The 23794-nt window shown below is 35.2% G+C and overlaps 1 protein-coding gene across 8 annotated transcripts in view; it reads left to right on the plus strand.

The window, feature by feature from the left end:
* The window catches only part of SUGCT (succinyl-CoA:glutarate-CoA transferase), a 315620-nt gene that overhangs the window by 61467 nt on the left and 230359 nt on the right, over nt 1-23794 (plus strand). For all 8 annotated transcript variants that reach the window (XM_086844708.1, XM_086844682.1, XM_086844700.1 and 5 more), the window contains one exon: nt 684-779. In XM_086844708.1, the coding sequence (XP_086700834.1) occupies nt 684-779 (96 nt within the window). The remainder of the gene's footprint in view (nt 1-683; nt 780-23794) is intronic.

Consider the following 23794-nt stretch of genomic DNA (forward strand, 5'->3'; position numbering starts at 1 on the left):
ACTCTCACATCCTGGTTCCTAAGTTAGCATGCTGTATTTTCCCAAAAGTTAATACTTTTCCAGTTCTGTCTGACTAATAACTTGCTAAATCTCTCCTTATCTTCTAATGACAGATGATTTATCAAGGCTCAGGACTTAATTAATATTACAGAACATGTGGGGGAGCTGAAGAATTCAGAAATATTTTCCATAGCTTGGACATGTAAAATGAGAAGCATAGGAGAAAACTAAAAGATAATCTTGTGACTGAGGGGAAAATCTTTGTGATTTAAGCATGGGATTGAGGCTCAGGAAATGGTGAGTTCTATCCCACAAAGCCATCATGCTTCCCACTAGACTTTGGACAAGACACTGCTGCAGCTGACCATTCTGTAAAATATTTAGGGTAACAATCTTTTATGTCTCAGGTTGGTTAAATGCTACATATGTCCAACATTGCTGATGTTACAGGGAACATATTAATTTTTGAGTTTGTTGAGTTGTAATTAAGCACTTCTGTGATATAGCTGTAGCTTGAGTTTTTCTCATAGTAAAAAAGTGTACAAAATGTATAACATCTAAAGGAAGCTTTTGTGATATAAATATGTTAACTTATGTATCTAAAGCACATAGAAGGAAATCTCAGAGAAGCTGTCAATGAAATTTCAGCTTTCCTGAATACTATACTTTTTTTCCATTTTCAGGTTGCATGTCTCACTCATGTAGCAGCTAATTACCTTAATTGCAAAATTGAAGCGAAACGCTGGGGTACTGCTCATGGGAGTATTGTTCCATATCAGGTAAGCAGAAAACATTAGGTTTTTTCCCCTTGGAATTAATTATTTTATGTATTATGAGATTGAGAACTGACTTTTCCCATGACCTGTAGTCTGTAATGTGTCTGTGTTGAGGTATGCCAAGGTTCTGTTGTTCATTGTCATCTCTGCATTTTTGCATATTTCTTCATCAGCAGTAGATTAGTAACAGAACACTGAAATAGATCAAAGGTGTTTGCTGAAACTGGACGACTTTAAAGCTAGAATGATGACTTGACTGGTTTTCACCTAACAGAGAAACCTTTTTTTTTAGGGCCACCTGACTTCCATTCCATACCAGTTATAAATGGAGATCTTTCAATCTTTTCCCTCTGAATTTTGGTGGTTTTATCTTGTGAGACTTCAAGAGCAGTCTAAATGACCAAGATAATCTGGCAGTGCTACATCTTTGTAATTTTCTACTGATGTTGCTACAAATCACTGCCTCAGTGAGATAACAGGTTGACAAAAGGAATTAACCAGAACTCAGATTTCCTCAGCAGAATTCGTACTCTGCTACATCTAATGAAGGGTTGACATTCCTTAAAATAACATGACATTCATCATATAAACAAACACAGGGGAAAAAAAAATCTCACTGCCAGTTTTGTCTTACTTTTGACCAGCATGGTAAACTCTTCTAGCAAACAAAAACTTTGTTCTTTTCTACCTGTTCATTTTGTGTTCTTAATGGAGGTTATTAATTTATGGAGACTTAAGCATGTATTTAAAAAATTGATTATTTTTTTTTCATAATTTTTGGCATTTCTTATCAAGTAGTCATGTTTGCATCTAGCTAGGCAGAGCCTGTATTCTTTAATTTATTTCCAGAGTCCTTTAAGCCCTTGAGAGGGGAAGTTTCCAGCATTTACCTGGGAGAACTGCACCCAAGGACTGCTGAGTTTCTTTACCCTCTCCTTTATTTTTAGAGAAAGTGAGGGAAATTTAGTGTATAGTCTTCCCAGTGGTGAAGATCATGGTGATCATAACTGAAAGATTGTCTGCTAGTGACTATAAAATCCAAAGCAAAAATTTTCCAGTATTATGCAGAACTCTCTCACTAGCTAGTCATAGCCAGACCTCCTCAGATCTAAAACCAAAATGAGCTGGGTTTGTAATGACAAAGTCTACTTAATCTAGGAGACTTTTCCCAATACTTGTACTGCATAATCCACGGTCTTGTTATGAATTAGCTTCAGCAAATGGCAGATTGTCTCAGACCAGTGGGGAGGTGTTGTGGCTCCTTCTGCAAGAATGAGTTTAGTCCTGCAGCATTCTTGTCTCCACTGCTACTGGTGTAGCAGTATGGGTGTGTTTTCTAGAACCAGCTCTCATGACCCAGTGTAACCAAACATTACACAATTTTTTGTATTTACACTCTGCTGTGTTGCTGTGATGCGACCTTTTGGTGCAAGCTTTTTGAACTTTAGCATGTTGAAAGTATAAAACAGATCTGAAGTATCTGAAGTTTGTATAAGCAAACTCAAAAAACCTGACTAAACAAAGCATTTTATCTTCACCATACGGCATTTGGCTGAGTAACTGAAACTTGTGCTCTTTTATGTCCTTTGGCCTTTGTTTTTCCACAGTCAAAATGAAAAGCATGCATTGAGTATCCTTTTTTTCTTTTTTCATAGACAGGTCTTTAGATTTAGGAGATTGTTTTAGCTGTTTTTTGATTTAATCTTAATTAGCCATTATGAAAAGAATTTTTTTTGGAAAAATATCTCTTAATAAAACTATGGTTCCTGTGTTTCTGTGTGCTGTTTCTGTAGTAGGTATTAGAAATATTACCTCAATATTATAAATAATTTTAATCTGAATTTTCTTGTTCATAAACCAATAATTAGGGTGGATTTTTTATGGGTGGAGTTGTGTGTGTATGTGTTTATGGCTTAACATTGCATCAGCTAGCATGGTTGCAATTCTGATTGTAACCATAAGAATATTTTGGGTTTTAGAGGTTTTTTTTTTCCTTTACTAACCTAAGCTATACTTAGATTGCAAAGCTCTTCATAAACTTGACTTAACCCTCACTGTTGCTATTGTACTAGTTTTATAGTTTCTCATACAGCTCATTTGTAATATTTGTAATACAGAACAGATCTCTGAAACCTGACTTTCATTCCACTTATTGAATATGCTGTCTTTTGCTTACTAAGCTAATGACTGTCACACCACTAATTTTTATAATTTTTTTTGTTTCAAGATATTTTATGCAAGTGAACTACAATTTGCTCAAATAATAAAAAACACATTTCTGAAAATTGAATTTTTATATATTTCAGAAGCATTAGATTGTAACAAACTGTTGGGTTTTTTCACATGTCCTTTATTTTGTTTCCTTTTGCTGTATTTTGAGTTTTTATACAGGTAATAAATTATGAAGTGGTATAGAGTATGCAGTCCTGTAAAAAGCATCAGGTTATGTTAAATCATGGAGGATGGGGCAAACATGAGATCCTCTTATAGATATTAAAAAGGCAAAATCAAGATAATTTACATCCTCTTTCAGTGTGAGAGATGTCTGATCAGAGTCACACTAGACTACTGACCAAAATAATAAAAAACCCTGTTAAGAGCATCCTAAAAATGTACGTAAAAAGTTTTTTTTTTTTTTTTTTTCTTACAATTACTACAATAAGTATTCTATATTGAATGTTTTGGTAGCTTTTATTTTACTGAGCTTCACCTGAATAAATTTGTTCAAAATATCTTTGCAAATGTCTCTATTTTTTTTCTATTTACAAGAAAAAAAATTCTATTTGCAAGAACAAATTTGCCTTTGACTGTATCTCTGTTATTTCACAGAATTTCCCTATTGCTTCTTGACTGAAACACTAGCATCATAATTTATCCCTGAATGTGTTCTCTAGATCAACCTTTATTGTTTTTCTTTGTATTTGAAAAAATAAGAATTAAGCATTAATGGGAAGATGAGTTTTCTCCTTCCTGAAACTATTAACACCTTTGAAAATCTACTTCTGGTCTGCTCTGAGATGTTAAGTTTGGTGTGCAAGGGCTTTCATATTCTTGAGGTTTTTCTCATTTGCTGACAATGTGCTGACTTTGTGACATGATCATCTGAAATGTCTTAGTTTTCAGTTCTGTGTGTTCATTTCCAGAAGCCAAAGGAAAGGATTTGAACATCTTTTGAGGATGTAATGTCTCCCAGGGTTCCTGTAAAACTAACTGTAAAGGTTTACCAAAGATTTTCAATGGAGGTGAAATTTGCAATGTGCCACAAAGATGAATTACTCTAGATTCCTATCAGCCAAAATCAGAAATAGTTTTTTGAGTCCTGAAACCTTCATGAGAAATTCCCTACTTTGAGCATATCTGCTGTTTAATCAGAGCAATGTAGCTTGAATAGGTCACTCCTATGATACTTAATGTAATCAGATTCCAGTTTGTTTGGTTTCAAGTGTTAAAACACAAACCTTGACTTCTGGGCTGTATCTTAAATATAATTAGTACAATTTTTTAAAAACAGTTTCTATAATGAGACACCTTGTTTAGCAACAGCTGTTCCATGATTATCTAGAGGAAATCAGGGCTTAAAAACATCCGGTTTACATAATGGTGCTGAAAAGTAAAGTTCTTACTTTCTTTCACTTGGGGTGATAAGGTCTTCCCTTGTTCTGGTGGTTTTCAGTAATGTAGTTCTCTTGCCTGTACCATGCAAGAGATCTGGATATTCACATTTTCATCTTTCAGTTGGCCCTCTTGGAATTCATTCTCCTGGAAATGTCTATCAAACTGGCATGCTTACAAGATGTTTCATGTGGCAGCTTGTCACCCTCCTGTCAGACATCCTGGGTGACTGGGCATTACTTTCAGAGACAAACTTTCAGCAAAAGGTATAGGGCTGTTTCCTCTCAGGCCATAATGATGGAAGTCTAAAAACCTGAGAATCCAATTCTTGCAGATATCGAATGGATACCATGTTATTTTTCTTCTGGGTTTGGTCCTAAGTCTCACAGGGTTTTCTCAAGTATAGTTCACTACATTTTCAGAATGTGCAAAGGGCACAGCCATTCTAAATTGAAGTTAAAAACATGAGACATTATTTAAAAAAAACCATGAGAAATTATTTTAACCAATTACCTTTTCTGTTGACTTACCTATGTATTGTAATAATTCATCAGACCCAACATTAATGATTTTTTGTATTAGAGCATCACTTAGATTCTTTAAGTACCAACTACTGCTTTTGCTAGGCATAAAATTTCCTTCATGTGAAGAAATTATCTGGGTGTCAAAGTCAGTTGAAATCTGTTATGAAAATCAAAGTATAAGTTCACAAGGAATTGAAAGGTATAAAATGTTAGGAAGATGAGTACAGTCTTAGATAAAGTATCTCTGCATTATTTTTAATCATCTGGATCTCATACTTTTTGGTTATAGAATTTCATGCTGTCCACGAGTCTTACAAAGAAAATCCCACACATGTCACTTTTGTCTCATCACAGGAACAGAGAAATTCAGTTATTGACCTGATTCATCTGGCAGAGATGCTTTTCACACAAAGGCACAGTGTGCACCAATTTTTCTAACTCAGCTCTAGAGAATCTCTCAGAACTTCAGTCTCCTTTCCTTTTTTTTTTTTTTTTTATTTCACTGAAGAGGACAGCAGAATTATGTCAATCATTTAGAAATTTCTAACTGCTTATTCCATGCTAGAATGGTGATATGTACTCATTTTCTTGTCTGTCTTTATGTGGTTTTGTTGGATACTTTTCAGTTAATGAATCTTGGAATCAAAAGCAACAAAAGATATAACTTTAATTATTTGCAAATTTTTGTTTTGTTCATGAGACTCTCCTAAAATAAATTCAAAATGGAAGAAAATCTTTCTTCTCTGTATCAGCCCAGTCTAGGAAAAGATGGAACTTATGCACAGGAAATATATTAAAATACATATTTTTTGAGGGGAAAGGGGAAGTTTTAAATTCAGGCAATGCAAGGTTACCTTTCTTACTCTGTGAATTTTATCTACATAATACTCCTCTGGACTATTTAAACTGCCTTGGCAGCCCACTTTTCTATATTTTCCTTCTCAGCAATGAAGCATATATACCACTAAACATGAAAATTAAACGTATTCACGGATAAACTGAATAGAAACTTTGTGTTCTCAAGCAGCAAAGCATGTTTTATCACTCTACATGGATAATATTTCCAAATAACTGTTTGGCCATCCTCACAATAAATGTCTTTACTCATATGATGGATACCCAATACTTTAGTGGCCTTGATCTAATTACCTGTTGGTTAGTTTTTCAGTTATCTGCTTCCTTTATGCCTTTATCTTACAAGGCACAAGAAAGAGTGAAACCAGAAAAGCTTGTGTCATAATGGATTCTGTAAAACAAGAAAACAAGAATATAATTTTCAGGACATTTCCTCTTTCTTTTTTTTTGAACAAGTTTCTATTTGTAGATTTCCTTTCTAGATTTTTTTCAGAAGCTTCTTACTATGGTATGATGAGATTAACCACTGACTGCACAAATGTTTTGGTCTTATAGTGATTATAGAGGACTAGAGTTGGCACTCTGCTTAGTAAGAAGTGCTGGAGTACGTATTTTTTCTTAGCCATTTCAGTAATTGAAAAAGTATAGTAATCATCTGTGGCAATCTCTGTAGAAAGCTGCTCATTTATGAGTAATTAATTCTAGTTATTCAAACCCGACAACATTATACTGATAATTTTGTGGGGATTGTCCTTCAGTGGGTTGTCAAGCCTCTCTCCTGGCAGAGCAGCTGTCTGGAAACCAGTTCAGTAGATTTGCCTTGGGCAGTTTTGGATATGCTCTCAGTGTATGATATGAGATGTAGTTATAAATTCATTCATATATATCCTCTCTTGTCAGAGACAGCACTTTAAAGAAGCTGACCTTGTAAGCACACAGACAGCTTCTACCTGTACACAGGGAATTTTCAGACTGAAATATAAAATGCATTTTTAATTGAAAATCCAGCACTGTGCACTGTGGGTGTTTTTTTTGGGTTTTTTTTGTTTGGTTTTTTTTGTTGGTTTTTTTTTTTTTTTTTTTTTTTTTTGTTAAGGAAATCCTTCTGTACTTTTTCATTTTAAGCAATGCTTGTGAGGTATTTTTAAATGTCTCTTTGAATTTTCAAAATTGGTATGAGTAATCACAATTATTGTTAAGGAGGGGTAGTTGACAAGTGAGACTGTCTTATTTTTGATCTCCTGGGAAATATCTTTCTTATAATATTTTTGTATATGTTCTTGTATATGTGTTTGTATTGACATATTTATTCACACTCATTTAAACTGAATGTACATGAAAATTATTCATCTGTCACTTGTCTGTGGATAATGAGGAAAACTCTATTTAAACTAGGATAGGAATACAGGTGTACTCATGTTCAGTGTAAATTGGTAGACATTTGTCTTTTATGTATACTGTTAATTTTTTAAATTTAATGTTCTCTTCACATTCCTTCGCATTTTTCCCATTGCTGGTGAGAGGGATCCCGCTGGTATTTTTTACAAGGCTACTGAATAGGACAGATTTGTATATTCATGTCAAATTTAGTTCTTAGGAAGAGCAGTTTAACAGAGCCCTGATCAGAAGAGGGCTTCTTCACTTTGTAGCTGGTTGGAAAGTGATGAAGGTAGGATCTGTGGGATCTACCTATCTGAGGAGATATTGACTGCAGGTGGATCACTGCTTTCTTCTAATCCATTTATTGGATCCAGGGCAGAAGAATGACCTTTGCTTTTCCTTTTCTTAACATATATTTCATACTCATTGTATTACTATACAATGCAACCACTCATAAGCTGAAACATGTTTAAACAGACTGAAAGAGAACTCAGAAATGTGTGTATCAGTATCACTCAATGACTTCTGACATAATCATCCTGCATATACATATATACATAAATAGGTGCTTGTTTTTACTGTGTGAAGCTTGTGTCAGTTTTGGTTGGGAAAAGTTGATTGTTATGGAAAAGTATGTCCACTAGATGTCATTCATGTAATCTAGTTTTTGTTACAGCATTTATTTCTGAAGAGCCATGTAGGATGTCAGATACGAATTACCAGCGTTATTAGCTGTGTTTCTATATTCAGTGCTTTTGACTTTATATATGTGTGGCATGCTACAAAGTAATATTACGATTGTCTCTGTCATGGGTTTGATGCACCACTTAGTTCAGAACTCCTGAATTTGGCTATTTTTGCTTACAGTAGCATTCATTGTTGCATGAGTAGATGTGTTATATAAGAGCACCCAGGTGAGCTGCATTTAGTTGGTAACTCTCTGCAAAGAGAGACATGAGTATGGAGGTCAGGGCATTATGCCCCAAAGGAAAACAAAAATTTCGTGTGATTAATGTAATTCCACCCCAAACGTGATCTTTTCTTAGCTCTCTATAACTAAAGTGCAGTTCTTTAGAAAAGTGCATATTTAGTGAGGAAAGGGAACTCAGATTTCAGAAACTTACACAAGTGGATTTATATCCTTACATATCTTTGCCACATAGCTATGCTTAGATATCTGAGGGACTTAAATTAGAATCACTTTAATCTAGTTTAAATAAAATACCCTGTATGTGGACAGGTCAGGAGTGCATCTGAGTATTCAATTGGGTGGGCTGATAGGATCTGTACTGATTGATATTAGCAAAGAGTTCTGTCACCCCCTGCCTCCCTCCACCCATCTTTGTAGTAGGGCATGTGCTAATAACTGCTAGACAGCTTCTGGGAAGCCACATTCATGCTCTCATTGAAGAACAACTGCTGCAACATTGGCCTGTGCTCTTTCCCACTTTCAGCTTGGAGCAGCTGCAGTGAAACTGGAAGCTGGAGATCACAGCTTCCTCCAACCTCTCTTTCCCCTTCCATATGGAATAAAGAATTTCTCTGCCCTGTGTAGTCAGCCAGAGGGCAAGATGGGGAAGTGATAATCCTCTTGGAATGAGCACTTGCATGAAAAATGATAAATGCTACATTGCATGGGGATTAACACTTGCTTACGAACTTGCTTTTAATAGAGTGATGCTTCTCTTTCAGCAATGTGAAGGTTCATTGTACTCATAGACACCTTTTAATTGAGATTAAGAACCTTTACCACTGTTCAGCCAAAAGGGAGCCATCTGCCACCTGAAACATAAAGCTGTTCAAAGCTGTTTCACTCTTTTGCATATTGTCCTCAAGAATGTAAACCACTTATTTTCACATAGCATTTACTTCCCTAAAGAAAGGCTCATTCCCCACATCTCATCACAACATTCTTCTTTCTCCCAGCATGAGAATTGCGTTTCTGTTCACATATAATGCATATGTTTGAAGTCTGTGCTTTATCTCCATGAAACTCTGAAACAGGACTCTCCAGAGCTAGTTTAATGAATGGAGTTGCTATATAAACTACATCTATTTTCATTCCTTTGATGGGACAGTTTGTGTTATGTGGTGAGGATGTTCACAGACCAGGTCAATCTGTGAGTGGAGTTTGTGAAGCTTGTTTGGTATCTCTAGAGATATTTGATATTAAGCACTGCTTCATAAATATTTGGTGCATAACCTGATTGCTACTTTGCAGGATGATCCCTTCTTTTTACAGTGAGATGACATGTCATCAAACCTGGTCATTAAGTTACTTTCCAAGCACTGATGTCTGCAAATAAATTTGGTATGGGCTATATTGTTTTCTTGAAAATTATTGCCTTATTGCTACAATAAGGTCATCTCCACTGGAATCACAACTGTGGTACTCCAGTACACTGTTACTCCTGAGAATTTAACAGGAAGGGTAGTGAGAGGCCTCCTATTCTATTTTCAAAAATTACTTACAAACTTAAGAAGTATCTGTCCTGTTGTCTTTCTAAAGTATTGAAGATTTAAATGCTAAATCTGCTTATGAATATAAGCTGTAACTATGCAGTCCTTTTAAATGTTGTTTCTGGTGCCCTTTGTTACATTCAGATATAATGTTGCATGATGCTAACACATATATTTTTATTAATGCTTTCACTAATAAAATTTGATGGCAAGAAACCTTAAAAATTGTAATCTAAGGCTTTATCTATTACTAAACCACTATTATTACCAAAAATATTTTTTGATTTCCTTACATCTTAATAGGTAGTAATTCTGTTGTATTGAGGGGGATGAGGGTGGAAGTGAGAGAAAAAAATAATTAAAGTAGTTCTCTGTTTTAACAAAATCATACTTCCTGACCATCACCTAAAACATGCAGTACTCACTGTCTGGAATTTACTCTTCTAATACAAATTAAGCTAGAAAAATTGATCTTACATCTGTATCCCCAAGGGAACTTCTACCAGTTTTATCCAGTCTACACCTTCAATTTTGTTCACTTATATCTAGGATAGTTTATACAGATGTTTTTTCTAATTTCTGTTCACCAGAAGTTCTGCAATATGTGCTAGAGTCTTGTTTATGTAGTTTTCCATGCCCACTGATAGAGGTAAAAGAAATAGCTCTACTGAGTGTGAGGTGAGGAAGATAGAATCTGCATTTAGGGATAGGTTTTTGGTCATACAGTTAGCGATGTGTTATGGTAGTTGATTACCATGTTGTGTCTAGCAAGTTTTTACATAGGTAAATATATGTACATCTACAGTGTTCTTATTCTGGGATTATTTGAAGTCAGTTCATTCACATTTCCCCTGAGGTTATATTTTTTAAACCTCTTGTATTTTTTTGATTTTATCTCTGATATGATTTCCACTTTGATCACCTCTTCAAGTGGTGTGTCCAGGTCCACTAAGTGTCTTAAGTGGATTCTACATGTTTCTGAGTAACACAAGGAATGTGTTTCACATGTGTTTAAGTCACCTAAGAATAACATGCTTTAACTTTTTAACAGCAACACCTTGTTGTGTCTCTTTCATCTAAAGCATTCTGTTGCCAGGGCAGGAGAACAGCATAGAGTTCTGTATATGTACATATGTACACCTGAACTTTGCTGATTGCTTACCAGCTGCAGCTTCCTTTGGATTTACTGTCAGTTGGCTTCCTTGGTCTGTATTTCATGTTTTTTTTTTTGTTTCACCATGGTTCATTGTGCACAATAGTTGTTATTTATCAGTTACACTGGTGACTCCAAATCTGGTGAAGCCTGCAGAGGTTACTCTGCTGGAGTGACCTCTAAGTCTGAGGTAGCAGAAGCCAAAGCAATTGCTGGACTGTGATCTTGGTTTATGTCAGCTGCAGCAAGTTGAGGGTACTCACATTTTGAATGATGATGTCCCTGTGTGGTTTGGTGAACTTTTAAAGTTTTGGCATGTTAGTTTTACATCATTAGTCATCTGTCTCTTCCTGGGTGTTTCTAGGTAGATGAAGCTGGAGATTTCAAAAAGTTGTAACAATATGGAAGACCCAAGTTGTGTTTCATATTTTGTATTTTATATTTTCTATATTTTCTATATTTTCTTTTTTAGAAACCTACCAGGGTAAAGAGCAGAAGTTAAATTATCTAAGTGGAAAGGCTGTTCTTTTCTGGATAAAAAGCAGATAAAAGGTTATCTTTTAATTTCCTGTCAGTTACTATTAGTTGTGCTTCATGTGGAATGGCCATAATAATAGACAAATAGGAAGTTGATGTGACTTCATTCAAACAGAGAAACATTAGCTGAATCTATGTATCAGTTAAATCCTAACATAAAGACAAGGAGTATAAAATATTACAAATACCAATGTTAGTCTCTTCTAATATATCTCTTCTAATCAGAGACAAGTTTTAACCTTGTCAAATTTGTCTTTGGCATATGTGTTATGGTAGTGTCTAGAGAGTTTTGACCATGAATAATAGTTGTAACAATGCAACAAAGGCTTTTGTAATATACACAAGTTATTAACTTAGCTCATTGGGGCAGAGACTGCATTTTAATTTGGCTTGAGACTTCGAACAATGGACCCTAAGTCTTATTTTAGTGCTTCCACAAAACCAAGAATAATTTTTTCCTCTTTTGTGTACAAGCATACAGTATTTTATTTGAGGATTTTAAATATGGGACTGAATGTCTTGAAGTAATTCTATGATTCCACTTTTTTTTCTGATGTTACACATTTTTACATACTCAGGTGACATTGGCCATTTTGTCAAATTTGGGAGATAAATGGGAAGTATAAAAGGCCTGAAGTATAAATGCTGAAATTAGGAAACAATCCGAGATTTGTTTAATACCTTCAGTGTTTACTGATGAATTTAATCTATGAATGATGAGGAAGGCCAAGGACAGCAATAGTATGTATATTTGCATTAAGAGTCTGATCAGGTAGCTCATTTAAGAGAATGTTATTAGTGAAACCTCTTAGCACTCCTGCATAATTATGCTGTCTTTTCACTGTTACCTTTTCAAACCCCTTGGAGATTCTTAAGTAATTTATTTCCTGCCATTTAACAGTTTTGAGTAATAATGATGATGAGAAAACAGTCAAATAGTTTCTTTTTTCAAGTACCAGGTGCTGAAAGCAACTGAGAATGTCAGTGGTTTTTATAGTGGTTTCCTGTGCAGGCATCTCTTGTGCAAGCTTCTTCGAACTTGAGTCGTATAAGCCGTTGTCAAATTAGAAAAGATAAAATAAATTATTTGTAGTCAAGACGTTGGACTAAAGCTAAGAAGTGTAGTACCATGTTTCCTTGCAAAATAGCTGTGTTGTTTCTGGTTTGGTTGCAACTTTCTTTAATATGACACTGATTTTTGGGAGAGTGCTCCCAATCAATTTTTAATGCAAGAGCAGTTTCTTTAAATTACCAGTTCCAGATTGCAGCAAGTAACAGAGTTATTTTCAGAATTTGTGCTGCTGTGTTTTTATCACATTTCTATGTTTTGAGATTTTAGTACTGTTTTTGGGATTTGAGTAGGGCACTAGTGCATGCCCCAGTCTCATCTTTTAAAGACCTGACCTATTCCTTCTACTTTTCTCCTGTTTGGTCTCTATTTAAATAATAGGCTGTTCATAGGATGTTGAAAAGAGATTATTCATGTCCTGCAGGCTGTGACTGCGTTGAACAGTGCAATGTACAGGAGCTAGTTTCAATGCTGCAAGCAGGGAACAAGCATAAACAGTCTTGGGTGCAGCTATCCCTTCTCTATGTAGGATCATCTTTAACAATATTGTACAAAGATATTTGCCTGAGTTATTCTTGGACTCCACAAACCCTCAGGCAGTTCATTCTATTGCTTCACTCTTCATTATCTCAGTGGCACACAAGGCAATATGCTAGGAATATTCAGATCAGACATTAAGAAAAGCTTTCTAATAGAGAAGACATATTCCTTCTTTCCTTCCTATTTCCAGGAGTCTTTTATGATCTTATAGGCTGGTATGTTTGAGACTTCTCTAGGCTAAATGCTCCCAGCTTGCTTAGTCTTTCCCCTTAGATCACACATTCTAAGGGGAATTTACTGTTAATCTCTGTACTTTCCTTTTGGAACACAACAGTTTTGTGGCAGCCAGAACCAAATGCAGGACACTACTCCAGTTCCAGTTTCATCATCTTGAAGTACAACAGAAAGAAAATTTTGTGAATCCTGTGGGTTCTGCTGATGATCTAAAATGCCACTTTAATATTACCTTGCTGTTGTAAAGGAGCCTTTGTTTAATTCGTATTCAGTTTGTGAAACATGTATATTCTGGATCCTTTTCTCTTCCATGAAAATTATTCATGTCAGTGAATTACTCATGCTTAATTGTAGAACCTCCCAGATAATTTTCATTGTTGAATTTTACCTTCTGCTTTCAGATTTCATCTCCCAGTTAGCTGCAAATATTTTCAGTTTTATCTAGTCCGCCCAGTACTTTCAGTTCCTTCTAGTTTTGTGGATCTTCAAGTTTGATGTACATCCTTTCCACTCTCAATATCTGTGCTTTTAATGAGACAATTGAAATGATCCATAAATAGTTGATAATATTTTTTCACATTGACAAATAGTTCATAACCCCTTTGGGTGATATCCAACCAGTTGATAATTTGTTTTCTCATGTGGTCTTACTTAAATCGTACTGCCCTTCCCTGAAGTCTGGTGTGCAGAGACAGACACCTAAGTCAATGTATTTGAACTTTAGAAGACAATATTGGCTGTTACCCTTCCTCTGGTTGCTTGGTGGCAAATGTACATGTGTCCTTCTGGGAGGGAAGTGCTGACATATGATTTACTTGATTTTATTATTATTTTTTTAATTCAATCACTTTGTTTGCACATTTCTAATCTCTAGTATCTCCTGTCCCCAAGACAATAGTGTGTAGCTTCCTCAGACTCTTCTGCAAGGATTCTAGAAAAAAATCTTAGCAAGTGCTTTATCAGAGCACTTGAAAACACTGTGTTTTCAGAAGTATGCTCTCAACACAGCATTTTCATGATCCAGCTCAAATTTCATTGCATGTTGCCATGTTGGTGTGTTACTGTACCCTTGCTAATGAATTCACTGAGTATATGTTTGTGTAGTGCAGAATAGAGTCAGTAGGTATTCTTTTAATGCAAATACCAAGTGACTAAAATAGTAACATATTACACACTGTAAATAGTAGGCAGATGGGTTGCTCCTGGAGATTGTGAATGTTCATAGGAATCAAGAGGGTAATGAGTTAGTTTCAGATGGCATTGATTACTGTGCCCAGCATCTTAGACACTCAGACTTAGTCACCAAACTTGATTACTGTGCCCAGCATCACAGACACCCAAATCCAATTGAATCCTTTAAAAGTGCAAGTTTAGTATGGCTTCAAGGACACGTAAGACCAGCTGATTAATTTCTGTGCTATGGTTTAAGAATTCCACCTGGAAACAGAAGTTAAAACATGATGAATGTGCCAATTGCCCTGATATTATGAGTTTCAAAAATTGCTTTGGTGGAAAAAGAGGGAAGACAGCTGACTCCTTCGCATAATTACCCAAGCTGACTTGGCAGTATGCTAGACTTTGTCTATCCTCCATTTTAATAAAAGCTTACTCGGTTATTTGGTTTTTGCATCTTTGATTTCAGTTCCTTGAGGGAATGTAGACCCTGTTCTTGATTTAGCGAGACTTTACCGTCCGGATGCAAATGGTATTTTTTTGGTAATGTATATAAGACTCACCAGATTCATCAGAAATGTATCAACTCATCAGGACTTGGAAGGAAAGGCAGCTTCTCCCCAAAGCTCCAAAAATACTGAAAGTGAAAAATGCTGATAGTTTTTGTTTTAGTGCATCTCATGGCTTTTAAGCCAGCTTTATGATTTTTGGGAGATCTGAGTGACTCTGAGTATGCTGCTTGGCATAATGTAATCATTCACTGTACCATCTGCTGTAATTCCATCAATACATGTTCCCTTTGACATCCCTTCCCCAAAACCCTTTCTGATAACATTGCTTCCATGCTCTGCACCCATGTCTTCTAGGGAATAAGCAGACCTTTAACGTCTGTAAGGCTGCTAAGAGACAAACCTAGTATCCGCTAAATTTAAAATGCTATTCAGATCCGCTGTGGTTGTTCTGATGTCTCGCTCCAAGAATGTCTGAAATCATATATGTAAAAGAGTTGTAATGAGAATTAGAAATGCTGCAGACTGAATGTCTCTGAAACCATTGTGGAAGTGGCTGCAGTGGAACTGGCAGCAGTTGGTGGTTGAGTAATGGCGTGATGGGTGTTTCAGCTCAGGCAGGGCAGATGCTGTGCTTGCCACATGTGAATTAATAGAGTGCTGCTTTTTTTATTGTTGAGGGATTAGCACAGCATTTTTAAAAAATATTTGAAGTATAGCAGAATAGGGGAATAGCTGAACCCATATTGCAGACAGCTGCTTTTTCGAGCTGATGAGCTAAGTATCTGCTCTAGCTGGGAAGCATCAAATAAGAAATTAGAACACTGCCAATGCATATGATAGGACTTTTAAAATACCAAGTAAGAGCTATGCCCTTCAAGCAAGTAACCAGAAAAAGGATGACAGACAAGAATATCTGCATGCCATTTGGACTAAGCTTTCCTGCTTAACAGTAATTTGTATCATAACCATTATTTTCAAGGTATTTCTGAGTCCATACTTCATGAATATCAGCCAGTGATAGAAAATATAATTACGAAAATGTAGGAGAGAAAAAGGGATGCTGGAAGTGATCATTTGAGTTCTAAAATTTCAGCAGTTATTTTTTATCATTCCAGTTCTCTGTTTTCTTCAAATATGAATACTAAAAACTGAAGAAAGTCAGAGAAGCTAGACTTTTTTTTTCTTGAATTTTGTAACATCCATGAGCCCAGTATTTGATATTCACTTACAGAACATATCTTGCTGCAAATGCAGGTTAAGTATTAAAAACTAGTGGAATGATTGCAAATGCATCTTCACAGTATGTAGAAAATTTACTTTATAAGAAATCAAATTCTTGGTTGTTGTTCATGCAGCTGCATATAACTGGGATTTAATCAATTGATATCATACTGCATTGAGCTGTATCACATTAAATCACCTTAGGGTGATCGTAATACTTACTTATCATAGTAAGGGAAGCATTCTGATGCCAGTATTGCCCTTTCAGATTAATCTGTCAATAAAATTAAGAATACCAAGTTCCTAGAATAAGAAGGAGTATTTGGACTGCAACATCACGCTCAGTTCTCTTGGAAATCAAGTGTGTGGAGAAGCAACCATAAAATTTTGCCAAGCTAGGATGTAACTCAAGCACATTGAGACTACAGTGATTAGAAAAGGAAATTGAATATTGTGTGGCTATAATCTATTGTTTGACATCCAGTGCCTGCTCCTGTGTAATTTACTTGCCTCTTTTGGTCACCTGACTGGAGACATTAAGTGGGCCACAGGGTAAGCCAGGAAATTCAGCTCTTGGCTTTCCAAGTCTGCAGCTCAGTTGTTTCCCCTTTCCCCTTCCCCCCTCTCTCTTTCTTCACAGCTGGTCAGCACATGCACAGTAACTGCTTAGGGCAGGTAAGGCAGATTTGGAAAGATACATATGGAGCACATGCAAATCTGCACTAAATTTTTGGAATCCAGCAACAGGGTGAAGTTAATGTAAAGCAAGATTTCTTTTATGTTTAAAGTTTTTAAAACTTATAAAAAAGAGAGACAACAAATTCACTTAATAACCTTTCCTTTTCTCTTCTACTACTAACTGAGAGGGTCTGGGATTTTGCCAAAATATTACACATTGCTCAAGAAGATTACAAAGAAATCCCAGACATGCACTGGAGAGTTATTAAATTTAACATTTCTAAAAGATATTTTCAACAGCTAAATTCTTGTTAGAGCATTGTTTTCCTCAACTTTCAAAAGTTGCCACAACTCAGTCACAGATAAGAACTTCCAGCTTTTTAATTGATATATAAATTGAGTTTAAAACCAAATCCACTACATTTCCTGTGGTAAAGGAAACACATACTCTTCAGTTTGGTTTGTCTCTAATTTGAAAATCATGTTCTCAGGAAATCCTGCATAATTTTTTTACATAAACAGGAAAAGTATTTATTTGCTTGGGGCTCTTTTTGTGTGGACATGGGGGTGAGCAGAAATAGTGTAGATTCTAGAACTCATGTCTTAATGAATGTATTTCAAAATAAAGAAAAATATATTCCAAATTAGGTGAATTTTCTCTTTGATCATGAATGGGCTAGTTGAAGGGGTTTAAAATGCTTTATTTTCTCCTTTACATGTTCTTACTGTTTCTCTGAATTTCAGTAATGAGGGCAATTAAAAATGAAGAGATGACGAATTTGTAGGGAAGGTGTCTTTTTATTCCTTTTCAGGTGTTCTTGCCTTGTCTGCAAAGTTGTTTTTCGTCATCTGGAAATGAATGATTTGTAAAAAGCAATTGTAAAATTGCTGCAGGATTTCAGCCCTCACATCCTTCTCTGCTCTCACCCCCTCAAGGCCCTAAATTTACTTTTGCCATTTGTAGCAGTTCAGTTGAGGGTTGAAATTCCCCTCCTGCTTCTTGTGAGCTTTCCTGATTTCACATACTGTTTGAACAAGATGTATTGGATTTAATTTTCTCTACGTTAGTATGAACTCTACACATCACACAATTGATTTTGTTTTCAGTTGGAAAATAGTGATACACATTTTGAGTATAAATTGTGCAGTAAGTAGGCTGCTTTTTTTTGTGTGGGTGGAAACAATCTGTAGAGTTATTGCGGGAGCTGAACCCTGTTTAGTTATAAAACTTTTGAAAGAAAAGGACAGAGATTTTTAAGGAACTATTTGTGGATATTTTATTTTTTAAACCAGGATGTGATTCAACCTATTATTTAACAAGAGGACTCGACAACCTCACCAAATGAAGAGAAAAATTAAGTATGGGAGCAGGTGCATGCTTGCTTTATTTGGATTTGTTTGTGTCATTTTCTTAAAAGTTTAAAGTTCAGTATATCACTCTAACAAACTGTGGTCAGAACAGTCATAGCTTCAGGGGAAAATTTGAAGCAGTGATAGTCTTAGCAGAAATGTTAACACTAAAGTTGCTCAGAGAACATAGTTTAAAGTGGAAAATCAGGTTAGTTTCCTCTTTTGTTTTCTCAAGGGTAAACAGTGAGTTAATGTAGTAACAAAATTATAGGTATTTCTTTATAGGTTTTTTAAAATCAGTGAAACAAACAGATTTTTCCAGTAATCATTCTAAGAGGTATTTTAAGTATGTTAACCCAAAATGGTAATTATTAAGTGACCATATGTTGCCATGAGAAATACTTTGTGTGTTACGTTGCTGTTCATAGCAGGACTTGCTGTGGAAGGGTATTCTCAGGAGCACTGAACACAGTTTGAAATGTCCACTTGGTGAAGTCATGCTTGTGTTAGATTAATAACAAACATATTTGCCTCTTCTAGGTAATCTTGGAGGGGTGAGCAGGTTAAGCGACTACAGATTAGATTTTCACCACACCTTTTATGTTTTTTCCCCTACTGTATTAATTTTGTAAGAACATATATCTGAAAACCTTGATTGCGTGTTCCCATTTCTCCTGGATGATCCAGGGCTTGAATTCTGATTGTGAATGTTTGAGACACCAGTTTGTAGGAAGTAGTAGTCATTCTCTTTTATATATATGGGCAGTGCCAGGTTAACTTTTTTTCTCTTTGAAACAAATTTTTAAATGCTCCATAATGTGATTTTTCTAGCTATTTCTATTATTTTTGAAGTTGATAACTATTTTGGTGGATAATCTTGGTGAGAGCAGGATGTGTGGTTTATACACAGCTGTGAATTTTATTCAGAGCCCTTGGATACAGTTCCAAAGGTAGAACTAGTTACCTTCTGCATGTATTTTACTTGTTTTTGAGCCTTGTGGGCAAATGTGGGTTATACCCATATTGTCTTTATGCAGGGAAATGTTAGGACTTCCAGGCAGAAAAGTGAAAAGCATCTGTCCAAATCATTCTTTATGAAGAGTCGAAAAGCCTTTACAATTCCTTTAATCAAAAATGTCAGGCGAGGAAAGAAATTTGTGGGCTACTGCTGCCGTGCATGTTTGTAGTTTACAGGGGTGAGTCTAGTGTAGGTGTTATTAAAGGATGTTTCCCAGAAAATAAGGAATAGGAAGCCCTCAGACTCTCCTCAGTTTAACATTTTTTATTTATACTTTGTGGGCATTTTTAACAGCTTATCTATGCTGTTCTTCATCACCAATAATTTTTCTCTGCCAGCAAAAGCTGCTGCTATTAGCAAATTTTTGAATACTGACTTTTTAGATGGGATAACAAACTATGTTTGCTTCTCACCTTATGGCCACGGACAATTATATTTTTCTTGTGCAAATTAAAAAAATATTATATTAATGTATAATTAATATTAATGCAATATTAATAAAATGTAGCCACAGAATAGCAGCCATTTCCTGACTTAGCCTTAGATCAGACAGGAAGGCTGTGAATTGTGGTGTTATAAATTGTTTAGAGTTGCTGGGTTTTTAATAGTATGTTTATAAAAGTCTTAATAGATCTAAAGAACATAATTTACAAGGATATCATTCTGTTTATACATCAAGATATTTCTTTTTTTAATATTCGTTCCTTTCACTTTTATTTCTAATCGTAACTTTTAGGAATCATTAAAGATAACATCTTTTAACAGGTATTGACAAGTATGTGGGTTTTTTTCCAAAACAAGGGGAAGATGATAGTTTATGAAAAATAAAAGTTTAATCCACCTCTCAAAATTTGATGTAAATCTTTCCTTAGACTTCATGGGGTGCTGCAGTAAGATCAGGACCATAATTCTTTCAAGAACTGCAGAGCTTCCTATCTTGGAAACCTGAAGTGAAACGCCTCTTCTTACTCATTCCATTAATCATAATGCTCTTCAGTTTGTGACTCTGGCCAATGAATTCAATATCAACTACTTGAAATAGCAAGTCTCCTATGTATTTTCCAAGGTTTATACTTCATACTTCAGAATTTTTTTCCCTAGAAATTAATGGAAGAGAAACCAAATCATCGTATTCATTTTACATTGACAATGCAATTTTCTTTGTTGTATCTACTTTGATGACCTCTTTACCAATAACCATGGGCAGAAAAACAGACTTTAAAGAAAAAGCATTAAATAAAATTAATTTCTTCAGTGATACAAGCATTATAGTATCACATTTTCATTGGCAAAACTCTGGGGTTTTATTTGCAGAAAATTGGCAGAAACAACTGCAGGCAATTATGGGCTCCAATTCATCAAGGTACCTAAGCATATGTCTAACTTTAATTGAGTGAATAGTCATTTGACTTCAGGGGATTATTCATGTTCATAAAATTAGACATATGCTTAAGTAACTTGGTGAATCAAGGCAATAGCGACTTAATTGAATGGTGAAGACAGGACAAGCAATTGTAACCTGCACTGTAGATGTTCTCTGCTCTGGTTGTTCAATAATAGTTCTTAGTGGGTGTATTTTCTGTTCCTTAATAAAATATCCAGTCTTAGCAACTGTGTAGTTTTGTGTTCATCTGCTGTGGATGGTACCTTATACCCAAAGAGCAAACAGCCTCTTACAAAAAAGTGAATTGAACCTGTGGAGGGCTGTTATGACTGTTCTCATGAATGTTAAATATATTTAATAAATCACTATTTTATTTTACTGGACAGCAGCCCAGGGGCAAGAGTACAGTGCATTTCCTGCCAACTGTTGTTTGTTAAATTTGCTAATTTGATTTACAGGCATGGTACATACCATAACCAGTTTGCATCAAGAGACATACCAATTTTCTATCTGAAGAGTTTTCTTTGCTATTTATTCTATTAAATAGAGTTTTTAGAGTTTCTATTCTATTTCTATTCTATTAAATAGAGTTTTTATTAAATAGAGTTTTTCTATTAAATAGAGTTTTTATTGCTATTTATTATATTAAGTGGTTTCTTGTTTTAAAGATGCATAGTGTTAGATAATTCTTCCTCAGACTCTCCTTCAAAGGTTTTGTGAGAAGGGTAAACAGATTTGTTTTGGAAGGGAAATGTGGTGATATTCTGAAGAGTAAGTGTTGACCAGAAAGAAACATAGGAGATGCAGTGGAGAGCAACTAGGAATTGCCAACTCAGATTACTTGTGGCTTAAAAGAGGAACATCATTTTAGGCAATGGTTTGCAGTTTTGCAGACATTTATGTAGATTGAAAACCTAGGCTTTCATCTTGATGTGCAAAGAAGGATGTAATTTTGTTCAGTTAACTTTGTTGATACCAAAATAAAAGAACTGATAAAGGAAAAACCTAAATTTAACTAACTGACATAATCACTGAAGCTGTACTGTTCAAGCAGAAGCAGCTTTTGTCCTACAAAGAGAGATGTGTACTCCTATATGTAGACAAAACAGGTGTTTTCACAGCTTTGATCAAATTAACCCTTTTCTAATTCAAATTTGACTATTCTCTTGTTTTTTTTGTTTAGTACTTTCTTACTTTTTTCTTCAATAAAACTGCAACCAAGTATTTGGTATTATTGCAGTTTATCAGTATAAGAAAAAAGAATACCTAAACCACTTCAACTTATACTTATTTTGTTATGTTTATTTTGTTACTGAATTGCAGAGTAGCGCTAGGAAACTTATTCTTTCTTAGGGGATTCTAGCATCTGGATTTACAAGTCAGTTCCTTTTTTTCCTCTCATCAGACTAAAATACCTTCTCAGGCATTTGACTAAGTGCATGATTCCTTTTATCATTACAGATAAGTTTTAAAGAAGGAAATTGTACTGCTGTGATTTGCCAGGTTTCTATGGCATTCTTCAAAAATCTGCATATTTACAAAAACTAGGAAAACAGAGGAATTATGATTAATGATTTTGAGAACTGGCAGTAGAATTAATTAAAGCTACATAAAACAGGCTTACAAAACAATGAAGATTGGCTATGGGAAAGGGACTTTTGTTATTCTAAAAAATGCAAGGAGAAAGCAAGAAATATCTGCAAGTGGAAGGAAGTATATCCATTTTGTCAGATGACCTCCAAGGAGCTCATCAAACTGAAGAATTTGGCACTTTCATTTCTGTTTATTGGATAATGGGAACTATAAGAAGGATAATGAAGGTAATGTGATCCAGGTGTACAGGAAGGAGAAAATGGATAGAGAAGGGATAAGATTTACATATCTGATGTAGATAAAGTATGTATGATACTTCTTATTTCCTTGGTTCTTTTCACTTATCACATCTTCCTGTCCTTCCAAAGAAACAACTGAACAGAGTGCTATGGAAGTACATAATGGACATAAAATTAAGCAGCTGCAGATTTTTTTGGTGAGAAATAAAATCAAACACAAGGCATAGTTTTATTGGTTGGAGAAGGCTTAAAATATTTCTACTCTTTTAGGTTTTGCCAAAATATTTTCTCCAAAGCCTCTGCATAATTAGGACAAATAGAAGTAACTGCCTGATTGGGAATTATTTTCTTATGCTGTTGACATACCAGGACATGAATAAGAAGTGATTAGTGAAAATTGGATATGTAGTCTATTGGAACCTTGAAGCAGGTGTGTGTTCCTAAAATTCATTTAAAACTGCTGCTTTCATGTATGGATGAGACCTTTAAAATTTCTTTTTCCCTGCCATACCTTATCCAGTACCTTGTTCCATTTCGGACGAAGTGTTGCTGTCTCTCTGCTTTTGAAGTTCTTCTGCTTTAGTAGAGTGATGGTTATGTAATATAACCTGTTACACTATGAATTTAAGATATTGAGAGATGCACTGCAAGGCCAAGACTGCCTTGTTGGAAGAAAGAATGGGGAAATGAGGCTCGCAAGTTGCGCTTTGATGGATAGTTGTAAAACCATATTGTTGACTACTTACAGTTGTGTCTAAACCAGAATTGCATGTAGAGAAAAATTTGCTGGAAAGATTCTTTGCCTTATAGGCTCTTTGAGGAGCAAGGCTAAGTCAGGCTCATTTCTCTTGAAGTAATACATGACAGTTGATGGAGATGTTTTCTTTTTTATATTCATAAATCTTGACCTGCAAGCTTAGTTGAAACGAAATACTGAAATACAAGCAAAATTATAGGAAGGCAAATTTGAATTACAGGAGTGCCATTTTTAATAGTATAATCAGAAAAGCAAACCCTCTGTACACAGAAAAATGATTCCTTCAACACACAAAGGGTCTCTTGAATCATTTATGGTTTTGCTCTGTCTTTCATTATTTAACTTTCAATTGTTCTTGCAAGCAGTAATTTAAATGGTTCTGAATTATAACATGTATCTCGGTAGGAAGAAAGCTGGGCCAATGAAAGTGCCACAAATACTCAAGTTTTTTCTTTAAATGCCAGGAATCAAAAACTAGTATATTAGATAGATCCTATTGGGAACAGGTGCTTCCTCAAGTTTGATTAACTGTATATGTAAAAGTAAAAAGAGCAGTTGAAGTTAAGCTGTACTGATAGATCCCAATCATGAGACATTTCTGAATGAAAATGTTGTTTCTATATGACATGTAGACATATTAATTTTTTAACTGGCAAAAGAAGGCAGATGATTGATTAATGCCTTAAAGCATGATAGCACGTGCCAGTTGGAGCATTCCACACAGCAAAC

Source organism: Cyanistes caeruleus, chromosome 1 (genome assembly GCF_971803275.1).
Source record: "Cyanistes caeruleus chromosome 1, bCyaCae1.hap1.1, whole genome shotgun sequence".
NCBI lineage: Eukaryota > Metazoa > Chordata > Aves > Passeriformes > Paridae > Cyanistes > Cyanistes caeruleus.